The sequence below is a fragment of the Penicillium griseofulvum genome (assembly GCF_001561935.1).
Source record: "Penicillium griseofulvum strain PG3 chromosome Unknown contig_87, whole genome shotgun sequence".
Taxonomy (NCBI): domain Eukaryota; kingdom Fungi; phylum Ascomycota; class Eurotiomycetes; order Eurotiales; family Aspergillaceae; genus Penicillium; species Penicillium griseofulvum.
Window position 1 is genome coordinate 86,836 of NW_024467474.1, and position 14,881 is coordinate 101,716.

The window sequence follows — 14,881 nt, forward strand, 5'->3', positions numbered from 1 at the left end:
TTTTTTTTGTATCCCAAATTTGTTTACATTATCTACTACGTCAAATATTAATCAGAAGGCTTTCTTTCCCCTAATCAACGGCAAGATAAACATTGAGTACATCAATCATATCGGCTCATGTTCCTCGGCGAAAAGGGGGCCGCTAGAGAAAGCAAATCCTGACAAGCTAAATATTTTCATCGCGAAGCAACATGGAAAGCTTGGTATGCTTAGGATCTCCCCTAGAGCCGCGGGAGCCGAAGCTCATGTACTCCGTACTCCGTACAATGATCTATTGCCTTTATGCTATTGTGATCATTTCGAGGACATTATTATCCTGCATGCTGATCTAGCTATGGAAGGAGATATTCAGGGGCGTGTTCGCACGTGAAGTTTTGAGCAAGGCCTGAGAAGCAGGGATTCTAATATATGAGTTATTTAGAGATTACTCGCCTATCAGACCATCACAACGGGCGCAGGCCGGTTATCTCATCTTACCATCAACCAAGCGGGCCCGCACAGTACTGTGGAGGCGATGATGCTTAACCGGGATAAGAGGGCATGCCAGACCAATTGCGAGCTGTACCCACTTCTCATACACGGAACTTATTACCAGAAGGTGAGAGATGGCTGTCGATCTCACCGGAATCCGTCGCGCGCCCGGTCTACTGATAGCTGCGTACAGAGGGGGGGATTCATGCAAATATTTATGACATTATTCTATTGTCCTATAACTCCCCAACACCGCGGATTAAACCCTCGACACACACAGAGTAGTTCATGGACAAAAAGAAGGTAGTAATATTTAAGCCCTGGAGGCGAGATTTCCTCTCTGGGGTTAACCCCGCCTGGGATGGCTGAAGCCGATATCAGTGGACACTTGCCATCGAAAAAGGGGTTGTAGTGTAGAAGAAGCACAGTCCAACATGACGCTAAGTGTTTCTTCCAATTATCCACTCGGAATCACACAATCTGGCAAGTTGAGTTTTGTTAATTTAAATGGACCTCCGGAGTACCGATCACAGAGCTATTGACCGGCCTCCCCGGGGGTATTATATAGCTGCGTCCCTTCCCCGGGGATAATAATGTTATCTCACATCCCTTCTGGCACATTAATACCGTCCCAGGATGTTACTCAAATCAGTCCTAACATCTGCTCTCCTGGCCCTTTCGCTGGGGTCGGATCTTGTGACTGCGTCTAAACATGGACGCTTTGCAGAGAAAGCTCGTGCATCACAGGATAGGGCTAAACGGGTAGTTGAGGCTCGCAATAGCCACCAGCATGTGAAACCGCACAAGAACTACCGCTTTTTGAGCAAGGAGACCAAACGTAAGTATCAAGTTATATGATCATTGGTGGAGCAAAAACCCTAATACACCCATAGATTACCTGGTGGACTCCCTGCCGGATGTTCCATTTGACGTCGGCGAGATGTATTCTGGTCTGGTGCCAATAGATATGGACAATAGCTCCAGAGCGCTCTTCTTCATCTTCCAGCCCACTATCAACGAGCCCGTAGACGAAGTAACCATCTGGCTCAACGGAGGCCCTGGATGCAGTTCGATGGAGAGTTTCTTGCAAGAGACTGGTCAATTCATATGGCAACCTGGCACTTTTGCCCCGGTGGAGAACCCTTATGCCTGGGTCAACTTAACCAATGTTCTGTGGTGAGTAGTTATTATGCATATGAACCTCAAAAGCTGTTAACATCCTGCAGGGTCGATCAGCCCGTCGGAACAGGCTATTCTACCGGCACACCAACTGCTATTTCGCAAGAGGAGATAGCACAAGACTTTGTCAAGTTCTTCAAGAACTTCCAGAAGATTTTTGGAATCAAGAACTTCAAGATCTATGTCACTGGCGAGAGTTATGCTGGACGATATGTGCCCTATATCTCAGCTGCGATGCTCGACGAAAAAGACAAGGAATATTTCGATCTAGACGGTGAGTTATCACGAATTTTAGAAAGACTGGGATGTAAACTCTGACTATTTACTAAGGTGCGCTGGCATACGACCCATGCATTGGGCAGTTCGACTATGTACAGCAAGAAATTCCCGTTGTACCCCTTGTCCAGCAAAATGCAAACCTGTTCAACTTCAACCAGTCATTCATGGCTGAGCTTGACAAGAAACACAAGTCCTGCGGATACGAGGAGTTCATTGACAAGTACCTCACTTTCCCGCCACCTGAAGTCCAACCATCCATGTTCAACCACACCTCAGACCCCGAATGTGCTCTATTCGATTTAGTTTACAACGAAGTATTCCACATCAACCCATGCTTCGACCTCTACGAGATCAACCTGATGTGCCCGCTCCTATGGGACGTTCTCGCCTTCCCCACCTCACTCGACTACCAACCAGCCGGAGCAACCGTCTACTTCGATCGCCCAGATGTCAAGCGAGCACTGCACGCACCCAAGACAGCCTGGAGCGGATGCTCCCCAGATCCCGTGTTCGTGGGTGGCAACTCCGGCCCAGAGCAAGAAGGTGACATTTCGGCGAACCCAATCGAGCACGTCCTGCCGCAGGTGATTGAAGCTACCAACCGCGTTCTCATCTCAAACGGTGACTTTGATATGGTTGTTATCACAAACGGTACACTCCTGGCCATCCAGAATATGACCTGGAACGGCCAACTCGGTTTCCAGGAGAAGCCAAGCACCCCCATCGATATCAAAATGCCGGATCTCCTGTATGCCGGTGTCTTTGCGGAGAATGGTGCCTCTGAGCTCGATGGCCCTCAGGGTGTTATGGGTGTTCAGCACTATGAGCGTGGCCTGATGTGGGCTGAGAGTTATCAGGCGGGTCATATGCAGCCGCAGTATCAGCCTCGCGTGGCTTATCGTCACCTTGAATGGCTGCTTAGACGCACTGAGGAGCTCTAGATTCTTATTTGCGGAGGAATCCTACATAATATGTAGAATTTATAGCTGGACAATATGTATAGAAAATATAACTGATACGTTTGTGTATTTATTGAGACAAATCGCCCGTGCATTCCCCCGGAGTGGAATCGTGTATGTGTCTCCATGAATTTGAGTTCTTGTGGGGTATAGTATAGGCCCTTTGAAATCACATTGAAGAAGTTCCATCTACCAGCAATTGGCTGCCGCTTTGATTATACATATGTCTATTTGATGATGGTTTCCCGGATGAGCGGCTGAATCTTGTACACGGCAGATTGATGTATGTCTTGCCGAGTGAAATGGTCATTGTTCAAAGTGTAAGGTTGACTGTCATGAGCATCTAATAGCTCGCTCGATTAGGTGTTTATTATATGTGGAACAAAGTATTGGCGGGCCTAGGATCTGCTTATATGGTATACTTGCACACGATATAATGCAATTAATGAACTGGCTATTTTCATCACGCCTAAGCTTGTAATTTCTTGCAGCGCCCTACGCGGATAAATTGCGCAACCCTAGCTAGTGCATACATCGTAAGCCGCTAACGTAGTGTGCTCCAGCAGTGTGGAGCTCAACATTTGTTCAGAGTTTCAGTCAAGTGTAATTACGCTGCCTGCCATAGCTCGCAAATTAAAAGGGACAAACAATGATCTTAACCCCGTTCCCTCATGAGTACCTTGCTTCAATAAATGCATCTTCGGCGGAGGCAACAATTGCTACCACATACGGTGTGGCAAGATAATATATCGAGAGCTCTGATACCGAAGCGGCTAGTTCAATATAAATAATCAAAAAGGAATACCGCCTCAGTGGAGCTTATCGGAATAGTCTTCCAAGTTTCCGGATTGATATTGACTTTCAAACGAAATAAAAGAAACCGAATGAGGATATTCCACACAGGTAGCCGAGACAAGGGAAACACGAGAAGTTGCCGACAAAGTGGGCTTTCTAGAAATGGCAAGTGGCCGTAATTTAACCGAGAATCGCAATAATACAGCATTGAAGGGCTCTGATTGGTCAAAAATGTCGATTTAATATCTGAATGTGGCATTGATACGCCTCCGCCAAGATGCCTTGTTGAGTTCATGCATTTTTTATTTTCCTCTATGGTGTTGTTGTACGGAGTATATTGTACGATGTTGTAGCTAGCTTGACGTTGGCAAGGATCCGGAATTGACGTTATATTATAGGAGTAAAGGAGCCCCTCTTGAATAACTCGGGAACCATCTCGGGAAAGAAGCGAGAAGAGCAAAGTAAAGTGACGTTCAAGCACGAAACATACGATTTCTTGATCTCAGTATTTTGCCCCAAACAAGAGTAGTGAGAGGGTATGGTCTTGCAAAAAATTTTCCTGGTGGATCGTGGAGGCCAATGAGGTCTCAGCTCAAGTCTGGAGTCAAATTTGTTTCATTATTTTTGACACTTCCCGAAGTATATTTTTCTATGTACGGAGTAGCCCGTATAAATGTTGCATATGGTATGTTGACAGTTATAACCGTCAGAGAGGTATAAAGATAGACTACGGGAAGACCCTTGAGGCTGAAGCATGTCGGATTTGCCTTGGTGGCGCTCAACAACCCTTGAAGGTTCGACCAGTTTAGGGATCTTTAGGGATTCCTTTTAAGCTATTATTCCGGTGAATAATTTATATTACAATTTTATTTAATTTAATACCCGTGGACCCCTGTACAGGTGGGACTGATATTTCCGCATACCGCCATTGGATTCTGCCGGTACTGCCGGTTGTAAAAGACTACTAACTAATTGAAATGTGATTTAGGTATAAATTTTTAACTATAGTGATAGATGCCCCGAATTTCGGTAAAAAGAACAAGGGGACATTGGTATCATATGTCAAGCATTCATGTTGAAAAGGTCCTAAAACATATATGGTAGGCGGTAGGGCGTAGGCGGTGTCTAAACCCGAAGACATCAATATCAGCTTCTCCCTAATGAACGAACATTCTGATATTGTATGTTGTACTCAGAAGGAATATGTTCAGACGGAGTACGGAGTACTCCGTAAAAAACACTACCCCAGTTCCGGAGCCGAACCAGTCCTTTTTCTATGTATTCGAATTACAGATGGTAGGACATCATCTCATCTTTTTCTCAGGCCCGCTTCTCGCTCTTGGCCAATTATGGCATCTCGTACTAGAGAACCCTTGGTAAAAAAAAAGAAAGAAAAAAAAACCCAGTAATCATATTGCCTATCCTTCGGATGCTCCCAATAGTATATAGCAACTCTAGAATCCCGATTTACTTCCTTTTTTCTCTTCTTTCCTCTTCTGTCAATTCCCAAACTTCCCTTCCCTCCCAACCTCGAGGTTTAGCTACAAGCTTGCCTAACTCATATCTTGCTAGGGCTTCGTCTCTTAGCTTTTTTTTTATCTTATCCTGCCAGAACTTCTCTTGGATCATTTCTATTATTCATCACCACCTTGTGAAAGAAAAGAAAACTATTTCAGAGGCCAAGCACTGCGATACTTCAGATCAGCTCTTCAGTAGCAACCTTGCAGCGCCCTGACAGCAACGATCTCGACAGCGATTGCGACAACTCCGGCATCCACAGCGACAAGCCCATCTGAATACCTCGACAGCAGTATATATCGACCATTGTCCTTGCGCTACTTTCGGCCCACAGCGAATTGCCCCCGGATCCACGATATATGACCCCATTGCAGCTTCTCCCCACATCTGTAGATCCACCCTCAACTTCTCACGGAATTCCCAGCGATATTTGAACGGAATAGAACGTGCGAAAAGCGACATACTCGACAGACAGCAAATCCCAGGCAGTTGAAAGAAAATTCCAAAGCGACATATAAACCGCCATTATGGGCCTCCAAAAATTTAACCCTTTCAAACACGACAATCAAACGTTCCCCAGTGTTGTCATCCCACTTGCCGACGCACCTGCCCACTCCCTCTCGGAAAAGGCAGATAAGGAGTTGAACCAGAGCTCGGATGGCTCCTCTGCTTCAGAGAACGGTGCTTCTGGCTCCAATGATTCAACTAATCTGACTCTCGAAGCCCTTCGTGCAGAAGTCGAGGCTGATGTCTCCACTTCTACCCACGACTCTGCCTATGACCGTATGTTCTCCTCAGATTTTCGCATTCGCCCGCGTGTGGAAGCTCCATGGGAACTGAATTTTGATCTAACTCGACGATGCAGGCAAGGCAAAGGTGATCAACAGAGCTCTGCAGGATATCGGCATGGGCCGGTACCAATGGGAACTCTTCTTCCTTTGCGGTTTTGGCTGGACAGCAGACAACCTTTGGCTCCAGGTAGGAAATCAAAATCAAACTGATCACACAGACCCAATCTAACCATGCGTAGGGAGTTGCCCTGACCCTAACCCCTATAGCCTACGAATTTGGACTCTCCGACACGGAGGTGCGTTTCACCACTTGTGCTCTATTCTTGGGTCTCTGTATTGGTGCCTCGTTCTGGGGTGTTGCCTCTGATATTGTTGGTCGTCGTCTTGCTTTCAACGCCACTCTGTTCCTGGCCGGTACCTTTGGTCTAGCTGCCGGTGGTGGCCCCAATTGGATTGGGTGAGTCCCTAACAAAACAACGCATTTTTTATCTTTGCTAATCAAAAATGCAGAACATGTGCTCTTTTCGCTTGCTTGGGCCTTGGTGTGGGTGGTAACCTGCCTGTCGATGGTGCCCTTTTCCTGGAGTTCCTCCCATTTGTCTCGGGCAACTTGTTGACCATGTTGAGTGTTTGGTGGCCTGTTGGCCAGCTAATCGGCAGTCTGATTGCGTGGGCTTTCATCCCCAACTTCAGTTGTGCTAGCCGTGAAGGCTGCACCCGGGAGAACAACATGGGCTGGCGCTACCTGGTCCTCACTCTGGGCGCCATCACTTTTGTCATGTTTGTCTTGCGTTTCTTCTTCTTCCACTTGTACGAGTCGCCCAAGTACCTGCTCTCTCGTGGCCGCCAGGAAGAAGCCGTCGCCTCTATTCATGGAATTGCCCACAAGAACGGCAGCAAGACCTGGTTGACCAACGAGATTCTCAATGAAATTGGTGGTCATGCCGAGACGCACGAAAAGCAGACAGGACTCACTTACTCTCAAATCGTGGGCCGCTTCTTCTCCAAATTCTCAATGGAGCGCATTGCGCCTCTCTTCGCCAACAAGCGCATGGGCTTCAATACCGCTCTGCTCTGGTTCTGCTGGGCCACCATCGGCATGGGCTATCCTCTTTTCAACGCTTTCTTGCCGCAGTACCTTTCCCAATCTGGCGGCGAGACAAACTCGAACTACATCACCTACCGCAACTACGCCATTACCTCTATCGTTGGTCTCCCTGGCTCTTTCCTGGCTTGCTGGACAGTCGAGATCAAGTACATTGGCCGCAAGGGCACAATGGCTGTCTCCACTCTGATCACTGGCGTGTTGCTGTTCTGCTTCACCGAATCCACGAACTCCGACATCCAGCTCCTGTGCAGTTGTCTTGAGGCCTTCTTCCAGAACATCATGTACGGTGTCCTCTTCGCCTATACCCCGGAGACCTTCCCCGCCCCGAACCGTGGTACTGGCACTGGTATCTCCAGCTGCTTGAACCGTATCACTGGTCTCTGTGCTCCCCTTGTCGCTATTTATGCCGGTACTGCGGACCCCAACGCACCCATCTATGCGTCTGGCGCATTGATCTTGGCTTCCTTTGTTGCCATGTGCCTCCTACCCATCGAGACTCGGGGCAAGCAGACTCTTTAAGAAGCAACGGGTTAAACCTTTGTTTCGGTGTGTCGAAATAGTCTTGCATACAGTCGATTTCCACACAGCCTTCTGCTGTGTTGGAAGTGCGAGATGAGAACACGACTAAAAAAGGACAGCACATCCATATATCATGGATCAATCCCCTTGCCGTTGCGATGTGAATGATTCGACCAATGGGTTGACACAAGCTCAAAACACAGGGGACTCCGAGTATATGGACCGGATAGAGTGTTGTCTATATATCATAATAATCCAGTGATCACTGCCAGGTGACATTGAAACTTGAACATGAAGATACCAATCAAGATACCAAATTTTCTTTTTTCTTTTCTTAATTCCGAGTCATGTTTCGATGTTGTATACTCTGAGGCAAGTTTTTATACTATAACCTGTGCAATTTGCTAGACATATATCATGAATAGTGTTAGGTGCTTGGGCGATATAGAAAGATACTACCAGTCTATTCTATGTCTTTGAGTCTAATTTAAAGGGTGTTCTCATTGCGCGAATGTGGCCGTTCATGTCGAAACCGATCGGGTATCTTCTGCCACGCTCGTTTGCCGGTAGGAACTTTGTCGCCAAGTACACTCCCTCGTTGCTCAGCTTTACGCCGTTCGGTGGTTGTATCCAATTCCCTTCTGGGTCAAATAGGATCTCCGTGGCGAGTGGTGCGATGGATGCTAATTTCGCGTCGAGGAATAGCAATGGCACGGGGCTGTCTGGATCCTTGTCCCATATCGGGCGTCCCGTTTTCACACCTTTCAATTCAAAAGACCGATTATACACTTCCATTTAAGCGACCGAGTTCCGGGCTAGGAACATGAGGGTTCAGCCGAAGCTGCTATCACTTAGATAGAACCAGCAGAAAGGACCATGCGTCCAACGACCCATTGTCTTAGCCAAAGCAGACACAGCCGAGGATTGCCACCTCCATGTTGTCAATGACGACGAGAAAGGGCATCACTAGAGGAATTTGAAGAGGAGGGCGACAAGTATGGCCAGAAGTATGACGAGCAAGGCGACAAGCCAAGGGAAGGGCTTCACTTGCGTAGTAAGAAAAGGCGTAGCCAGTGGCGAGAAGTGTAACAAGTATGGCGATGAGCCCAAGAGAACGCCTCCGCCGGCTGCTTGAGAACGGACTTACGTGACGAGCCCAGACGTAACTTCCAGGTCTTTTCCGCCAAGATAGTGAGATCCGCCTCAGTTAGCTGCACGTCTCTTTCGCGGGGCCATGTCCAACGATTCGGCTGTCGCATAAACAAATGGTAGAAAGGAATAATGAAAGGAGCATTCGAAACGACAGGGACTCCTGAGCGTGGATTTTCAGTTTTCACCGTAATCTCAACTTCCTGTTTGATAACAAGTGACCCATTCTCAATAGTCGATCTCTGAAGTGTCATCGTGCGATTGTGCTTCTCGATGTGAATTGTGATCACGGATAGAACCTGGGTTTGACATTCGAATAGCCACTTTTCTGCGTCTCTTTGGAGCTGTGCTCCCGTTTCGGTCCTAGCAACTTCCAAGACGATTGATGGATATCTTCGGGATGGTAGCCGTGCTGGGTATATCTGATTATCAGGTTGCTTCACGCACGATCGGAGGGTTTGATATTTCGATCTATCGAACCGGATGTCATCTGCTAGGCCCTGTCTTTGAGCAGCGATGGCGATGAGCACTTGTATCGACTCCTTTGCCCGTTCGTGGGGTCCTGAACGAATTTTTATGAGTAATATATTTAAATGAGAAAAATATTCTTTCTAGGAACGTGAAAAAAGGGTATCGTTGGAGTAACGGAAGTCGCGTTCGAAGGTTTTCTTGTTGACGTTCGTGATCAGAAAGGTTCCATGCTTTGAATAGGGAAGGGACCTTTCGTAATCCAAAATAGCTAGAAAGTCGTCCCTTCCCTGATATGGAAACCGATGGATATTTGGAGGGAATCCCTCAAGTTCAACATCCTCCATGCTAACAGAAATGTATAGAATGAAGATGGGAATTTGGATTTGGTGTACAAGTTGAAAATCATACTATGTAGTTCTTTTTATGCCTACAGCGAATAGCGTCATGGTGATCGGGCAAGAAAATAGCAGTCTATATATATAGCTGTAGGTATTATGTGAAGATTAGCCAAGTGATAATGAAATAGAGGGGTCTACATGAGTTCGCTACAATACTAAAAGATCAATTGAACACTGTCAGAATAGATATTTGAAACCTGCCAAGGTTTCAACCTTGGAATATTGAAAGATGTGCTGCTTATTGAACCCTTAACAAATATGAAGATGTCCCTATCACACAAAAAAAGAAACAGAAAAGACCAGGGAGAACTCCATTCCAGTCCAGGCAAGCTCCCCGATAACTCAAGAGAAAGCGAAAAAGAAAACCGACTTCACCCATTTTCCAATCGTGACTATGTAGCTTGCAGGTCCCTCACCGGGACAAATCCGATAACGCGTGAAGAGCTTGAGAAGCGACAAAAAAAGAAAACGAAAATGGTGAAAGAAAACCGCAGAGACAAAAAAAAAATATCCGTGAAATTATCGCTCATCAGCAAAGTGCAAAGAAGTTATGAAGACATCACATCATGACCCTGATGGAAATACATCCTGTCTATGCCACTGGTTGATTACGACGGCCACGCTTCTCAAGCAATGTAGAGCCGTTCAGAGTAAGTTCAAACGGCTGCTGATGCTTACGAATAGAAGTCTTTGCGGCATTAGCAACATTGGCGTCATGCATCCCATAGCCCTGTTTGGGCTTTGTCTGGTTAGGTGGTTGTCGTGCCTGTGCGGCGCTACTTTGGGCACCGAGGTTTGTAGATCGGAGCTTGGCTTCCATTCCGGCCATGTCCCCTTGACTCTTGGCCACCTTGGCTGGTGGTTGGCCTCCAAGACGGTGGCTGTATTCGGGCTCATCGTCATAATCTTCGTTGAGTGCACCGAGTGCCGACTGGAATCCTGCTGTGCCACCGCGGTTGGTTTGGCGCGCGTTCGCGCGACGTTTTCCTTCTTCTTCCTGTCTGTGCACTGCGTAGCCGACATCAAAGACTTCGCGGAGGTTGAAAGCGCCTGGAGATCGGAAGTCCATGCGGCGCTCTGCTGTGAGGGATGGTTGATCGAGCAAGCGGGCACTGGCAGGCTGGAAGGGCCCGTGTTCGGCGTTGAAGGAGTCGAGTGGTTGCTGGCCTTTCTCGGTGGTTTGGTAGGGTGTTGCTAGAGGGGGTGCATCTGCGGCGGCGGTAGTCTCCTCATCGGTACCCTGTATCCAGGGGTGCGCGAGGAACTCCTTAATGGTGAACCGCTTTTCAGGATCCACGGTGAGGAGATGAGAAATCAGATCCTGGGCCGACTTGGAAATATCATCCCACCAGGGAGACAAAAAGGTGTATTGGCCGCGCGCCACTTTCTCGGTAAGAACTTGAATGCTCTCATCATAGAACGGAGGGAAACCACAGAGAAGTGTGTAAAGCACACAACCCATAGCCCACATGTCCACACTTTTGGAGTAACGCTCATCCTTGACGATCTCTGGGGCTGTATATCCGACGGTACCGCAAGGGGTCATCGTCTGGCTATCCCAAATCACCTTGGACAGACCGAAGTCTGCAAGCTTGATCTTGCCAATACCACCCGCACCAACTCCAGGGATGAATTCTCCCTCATCTTCTTTGTCTTCGTCTCCTGGCTGTCGAGGTTTGGGGTTCTTGCTGGGAACGTAAGGAGTTGGATAGAACAGGAGATTTTCCGGTTTAATGTCACTTTCATAAAAATGTTAGGCTGCACAAGACCGAGTTTCCACTGACGGGATGACAAACCGATGAACGACACCTGATGTCTCGTGTAGATATTCAATTGCTTCCGCAACCTGGCGAATGACGTGGCGGCTAAGATTCTCGCTGAAATAGGTCAACCGGACAATCTGGTGGAATAATTCACCTCCGGGGCAGAGTTCGAGGACGATGTAGTAATATTGACGTGACTCGGAGAAGTCGATCAATTTGACGATGTTAGGGTGGTCAAGGTTGCGCATAATCTGAACTTCTTTGAGGATATTGGCCCGCTGTTGAGAAGACTAAAGTTAGCAATGGCGAAACAAGATGCGCAGCCACGCATACAGGTAGTAGCATGGGGGAATATGTCTTTTCGCTGGAAGACGCAAGTCACCATTGCGAGGAAGCAGGTGGACCGTCAGGAAAGAATTGTTTGCGCACCTCCAATGCCTTGGGGACTTTTTTGACGGTTGGATAATGAGGATCGTTCTACAGAACGTATTGGCCATGTTTATGGAAAGCAAAGAATGTGGCCGCGACGAGACGAGAACCCCCAAAAAACAAAAGGAAAAGAAAAAGAAAGGGACATTGCGGTAGAACCTACCTGATTGCTATTCATTTCAAATTTGCGGACGACCTTGATGGCCACCTCGCCATACTCCGTTGTCGAATCCTTGGCACGATAGACATTGCTGAATGCGCCATCGCCCATCTTCTCTACCAAGATCCAGCGCTCTAGGCCGGGGTATTTAGGCATCTTCGATCGGTTCATGTTCTCCTCTGCCACTAGACGTTCGATTTCAACGGAGCGATCCTGCCGGACCTGAGAGTCAGGTTTATGGATGGCATTGGCTCGACCTTCAGGGCCAAAAGCCTCGAGAGCAGGTGAATATTGGCCTATCGGTTGACGTTGTGGCTCTGCGTGGATGGCGGAAACGTCGGTCGTGGGCTCAGAATGAGGGGTGACAAGGCGGGCCTGCTTTCCATGCCGAATGAAGTTCTTGATATTTTGTATCGTACTCATGATGTCGAAGAAGTATCGTGATTCATAAACAGAGGGATTCGGATAATGGGGGAAAAAAAACAGAAAAGGTTGCCTGAAGGGATTTTCAAGGGAAGGGTTTCAGACAAGTTGAATGGATTTACCCCACCAAAGGACGTTGTAAATCACAAAATAGTAGAAATTGAAAGGAAAAGGAAACCCACAGTTACAAAAGAAAAATAGGGGAGAAAGGAGATGATGGCGGGGGAGAAGCTATGACGAAATGAGAGATCTTTCCCTGCGATGTCATCTGCCAAGACCAATCTCTCTGGTTCGACCTCTCGGGACGTCATGGTACGCCACTGATCCACTGTGGTAATGAAGTTCAATCTATGTTATTCCCTTCATCTTAGATGTTTCCTTTTTGATTCAGGCTAACCATTTACCCCATTACCACAGAGAAACTAGAGAATCGGAGACACATGAGAACAGGAGACAGAATGACCAGACGCGAGGCACCAGACCAGACACCAGACACCAGACACCAGATATCCTTAACTTGCGCCATTCTCCATTCCCTGAGAAACATGACAATATCACCTTATCAATGTAATCTCTCACATAGAATGCTGGTTTGACCTGATTCCAAATGTCTTCAAACCCTGGCTTGTGTGGGGGTTGATATCGTCATCACCCGTTGCCACATGCTTGAAATCTACTGGAAATTCCGGATTTCCCGATTTACGCATTCGCTTGCTTTTTATCCTATGATGCCCATGTTACAATTCCAAGAATATCCGCGAAGGTTTGAGTCTCCTATTCGCACGGAGAGCCCTGACATGAAGGTGTAGATCTCAACCCTTCTCCGGAATGCTGAACCTACAACGGCAAACATATCAAGTCAAACGCGCATGAGTATGAGATGGAGCCATTTAATGTACATGGAAGTATCAGAAACATCTGGATAGATTATATCTGGACTCCACATGGCTCGGTAGATCAAGTCCTATGCGGAGTAAGTGAAACATCTAAATGAGTCCAACAGGTAAATTCAACGTAGCTCTGGATGTGCCCCCCCCCCCGGCCCCGGCGGCGTGGGAGGCTCAACACTATACTAAGTAACAGTTACGTACGGATATAGGTAGCATCACAAGATTGAACTTTCTCTCTTGCGAACATCAGTCCCACTCATAGAGTCTATCCTTATACTTAATATGAACATGACTATATGATATCGTCAGCTTATCGCTCAATGTATCTTCTCCACTACTTAATAGTGGAAATACATCGGATCTTACATGGAAAACCACGAGTTCTTGGCTGACGGCTCGCAGGCTCTACATATAATAGATCTTCTCTTTTACAGACTCAACCCCCCCGTTACGAAGATAAAATTTCCGATGTATATTGGCTATGTAGACTTAATAGCATGCATGGATGTCGAATATCAAGAATCCTTACATAGTATGTAAAAACCGAAATCCCAATCAAGTTTTCGAACGTAAACTGGATTCTCATCCATGATGTATTCCTAGTACAGTATCAGCTGGTGCGCATTTTCAAATCTAAACCATCTTCCGAAAATAAGTAACACAGAACAAACGGATACAAGACTTCAAATGTCACCCAAATATTGTGGAAGTTGGAATAGGAGCCAGAAATATGTTGCATACAAAGTCATGCTACGAAGCATTATTTTATTACTATCCATGCTGTGGTATCATTATACACTGTGTATGCTGCAATTTTTGAAATCCATCGTTCTTCATTCAGGAGAGCCCCGAAATAAGGATGTGCATCATAAGGAATGTATATATGTATGTTTAAGACCTGCATCAAGGGCTAAACATGTCAAGTAAGGGTTGTGATAGCCATGAGATCTCAAACCAATCTGCGGAGTATGTTGTATGCATACTTCCGAGGGATATTTTGACTATTTAGTTTCGAGTCTCGTCCCGATTTGTAGGTGAGGTTAAGTGTATACATCGTACATTGTAGGATGTAGTAACCAACCACGAACTAGTTCACACCTGATGAATCTGTACCACCCGTGGGCTGAATATAGTATTAATAAGGGACCAATTCCAATCAGTTCCAACTAATTCTAAGCCATGGTAGGATCGGAATTTGAGAGCGCCCTCATACCTAGAAGAGGGTGTGATGGATCTGCAGTGTGATGAAGTCTTAATTATATGAGGCTGCAAGGCATCAATATTACCTGAATAGGGAACAGGCGCTAATCAGCGGGAAATCGGGGCGCGAAAACAACCCGTTCGTCATATTTAACCATGCGAACATTTTCTTCGAACACTGTATATTCCTTTTTATTTCTTTGTCATATGTTATTTGAATGATACTTTATTGCCCCATACTTCGCTGAAACACGGGGGATAAGAGGGCTTGAGACTGGACTCCCCAGCCACTCGCCAATATTGTCCATCCCCACTCTTACAACTCAGATTAGACAGAGAGACAGGCCGAGCCAGAGTCTTCATCTGTGAAAGCATATGC

The 14,881-nt window shown here is 46.8% G+C and overlaps 3 protein-coding genes across 3 annotated transcripts; 2 read left to right on the plus strand and 1 right to left on the minus strand.

Moving 5' to 3' along the window:
• Positions 1-1,107: 1,107 nt before the first annotated feature.
• On the plus strand, positions 1,108-2,870 carry sxa2 (putative pheromone processing carboxypeptidase (Sxa2); the record flags this gene model as incomplete). The annotated part of the gene is made up of 4 exons (XM_040791668.1): positions 1,108-1,309; positions 1,365-1,647; positions 1,698-1,924; positions 1,981-2,870. The coding sequence occupies 4 exons, from the start codon at positions 1,108-1,110 to the stop codon at positions 2,868-2,870; spliced, it is 1,602 nt and encodes a 533-aa protein (XP_040645240.1).
• Positions 2,871-5,728: 2,858 nt separating this feature from the next.
• On the plus strand, positions 5,729-7,619 carry PGRI_039560 (Major facilitator superfamily domain, general substrate transporter; the record flags this gene model as incomplete). Its single annotated transcript, XM_040791669.1, has 4 exons — positions 5,729-5,984; positions 6,067-6,179; positions 6,232-6,449; positions 6,503-7,619. The coding sequence occupies 4 exons, from the start codon at positions 5,729-5,731 to the stop codon at positions 7,617-7,619; spliced, it is 1,704 nt and encodes a 567-aa protein (XP_040645241.1).
• Positions 7,620-10,229: 2,610 nt separating this feature from the next.
• On the minus strand, positions 10,230-12,412 carry PGRI_039570 (serine/threonine-protein kinase; the record flags this gene model as incomplete). The annotated part of the gene is made up of 3 exons (XM_040791670.1): positions 10,230-11,376; positions 11,434-11,678; positions 11,993-12,412. 3 exons carry the CDS (start codon positions 12,410-12,412, stop codon positions 10,230-10,232), a joined length of 1,812 nt encoding a protein of 603 aa, XP_040645242.1.
• Between the last annotated feature and the right edge of the window lie 2,469 nt (positions 12,413-14,881).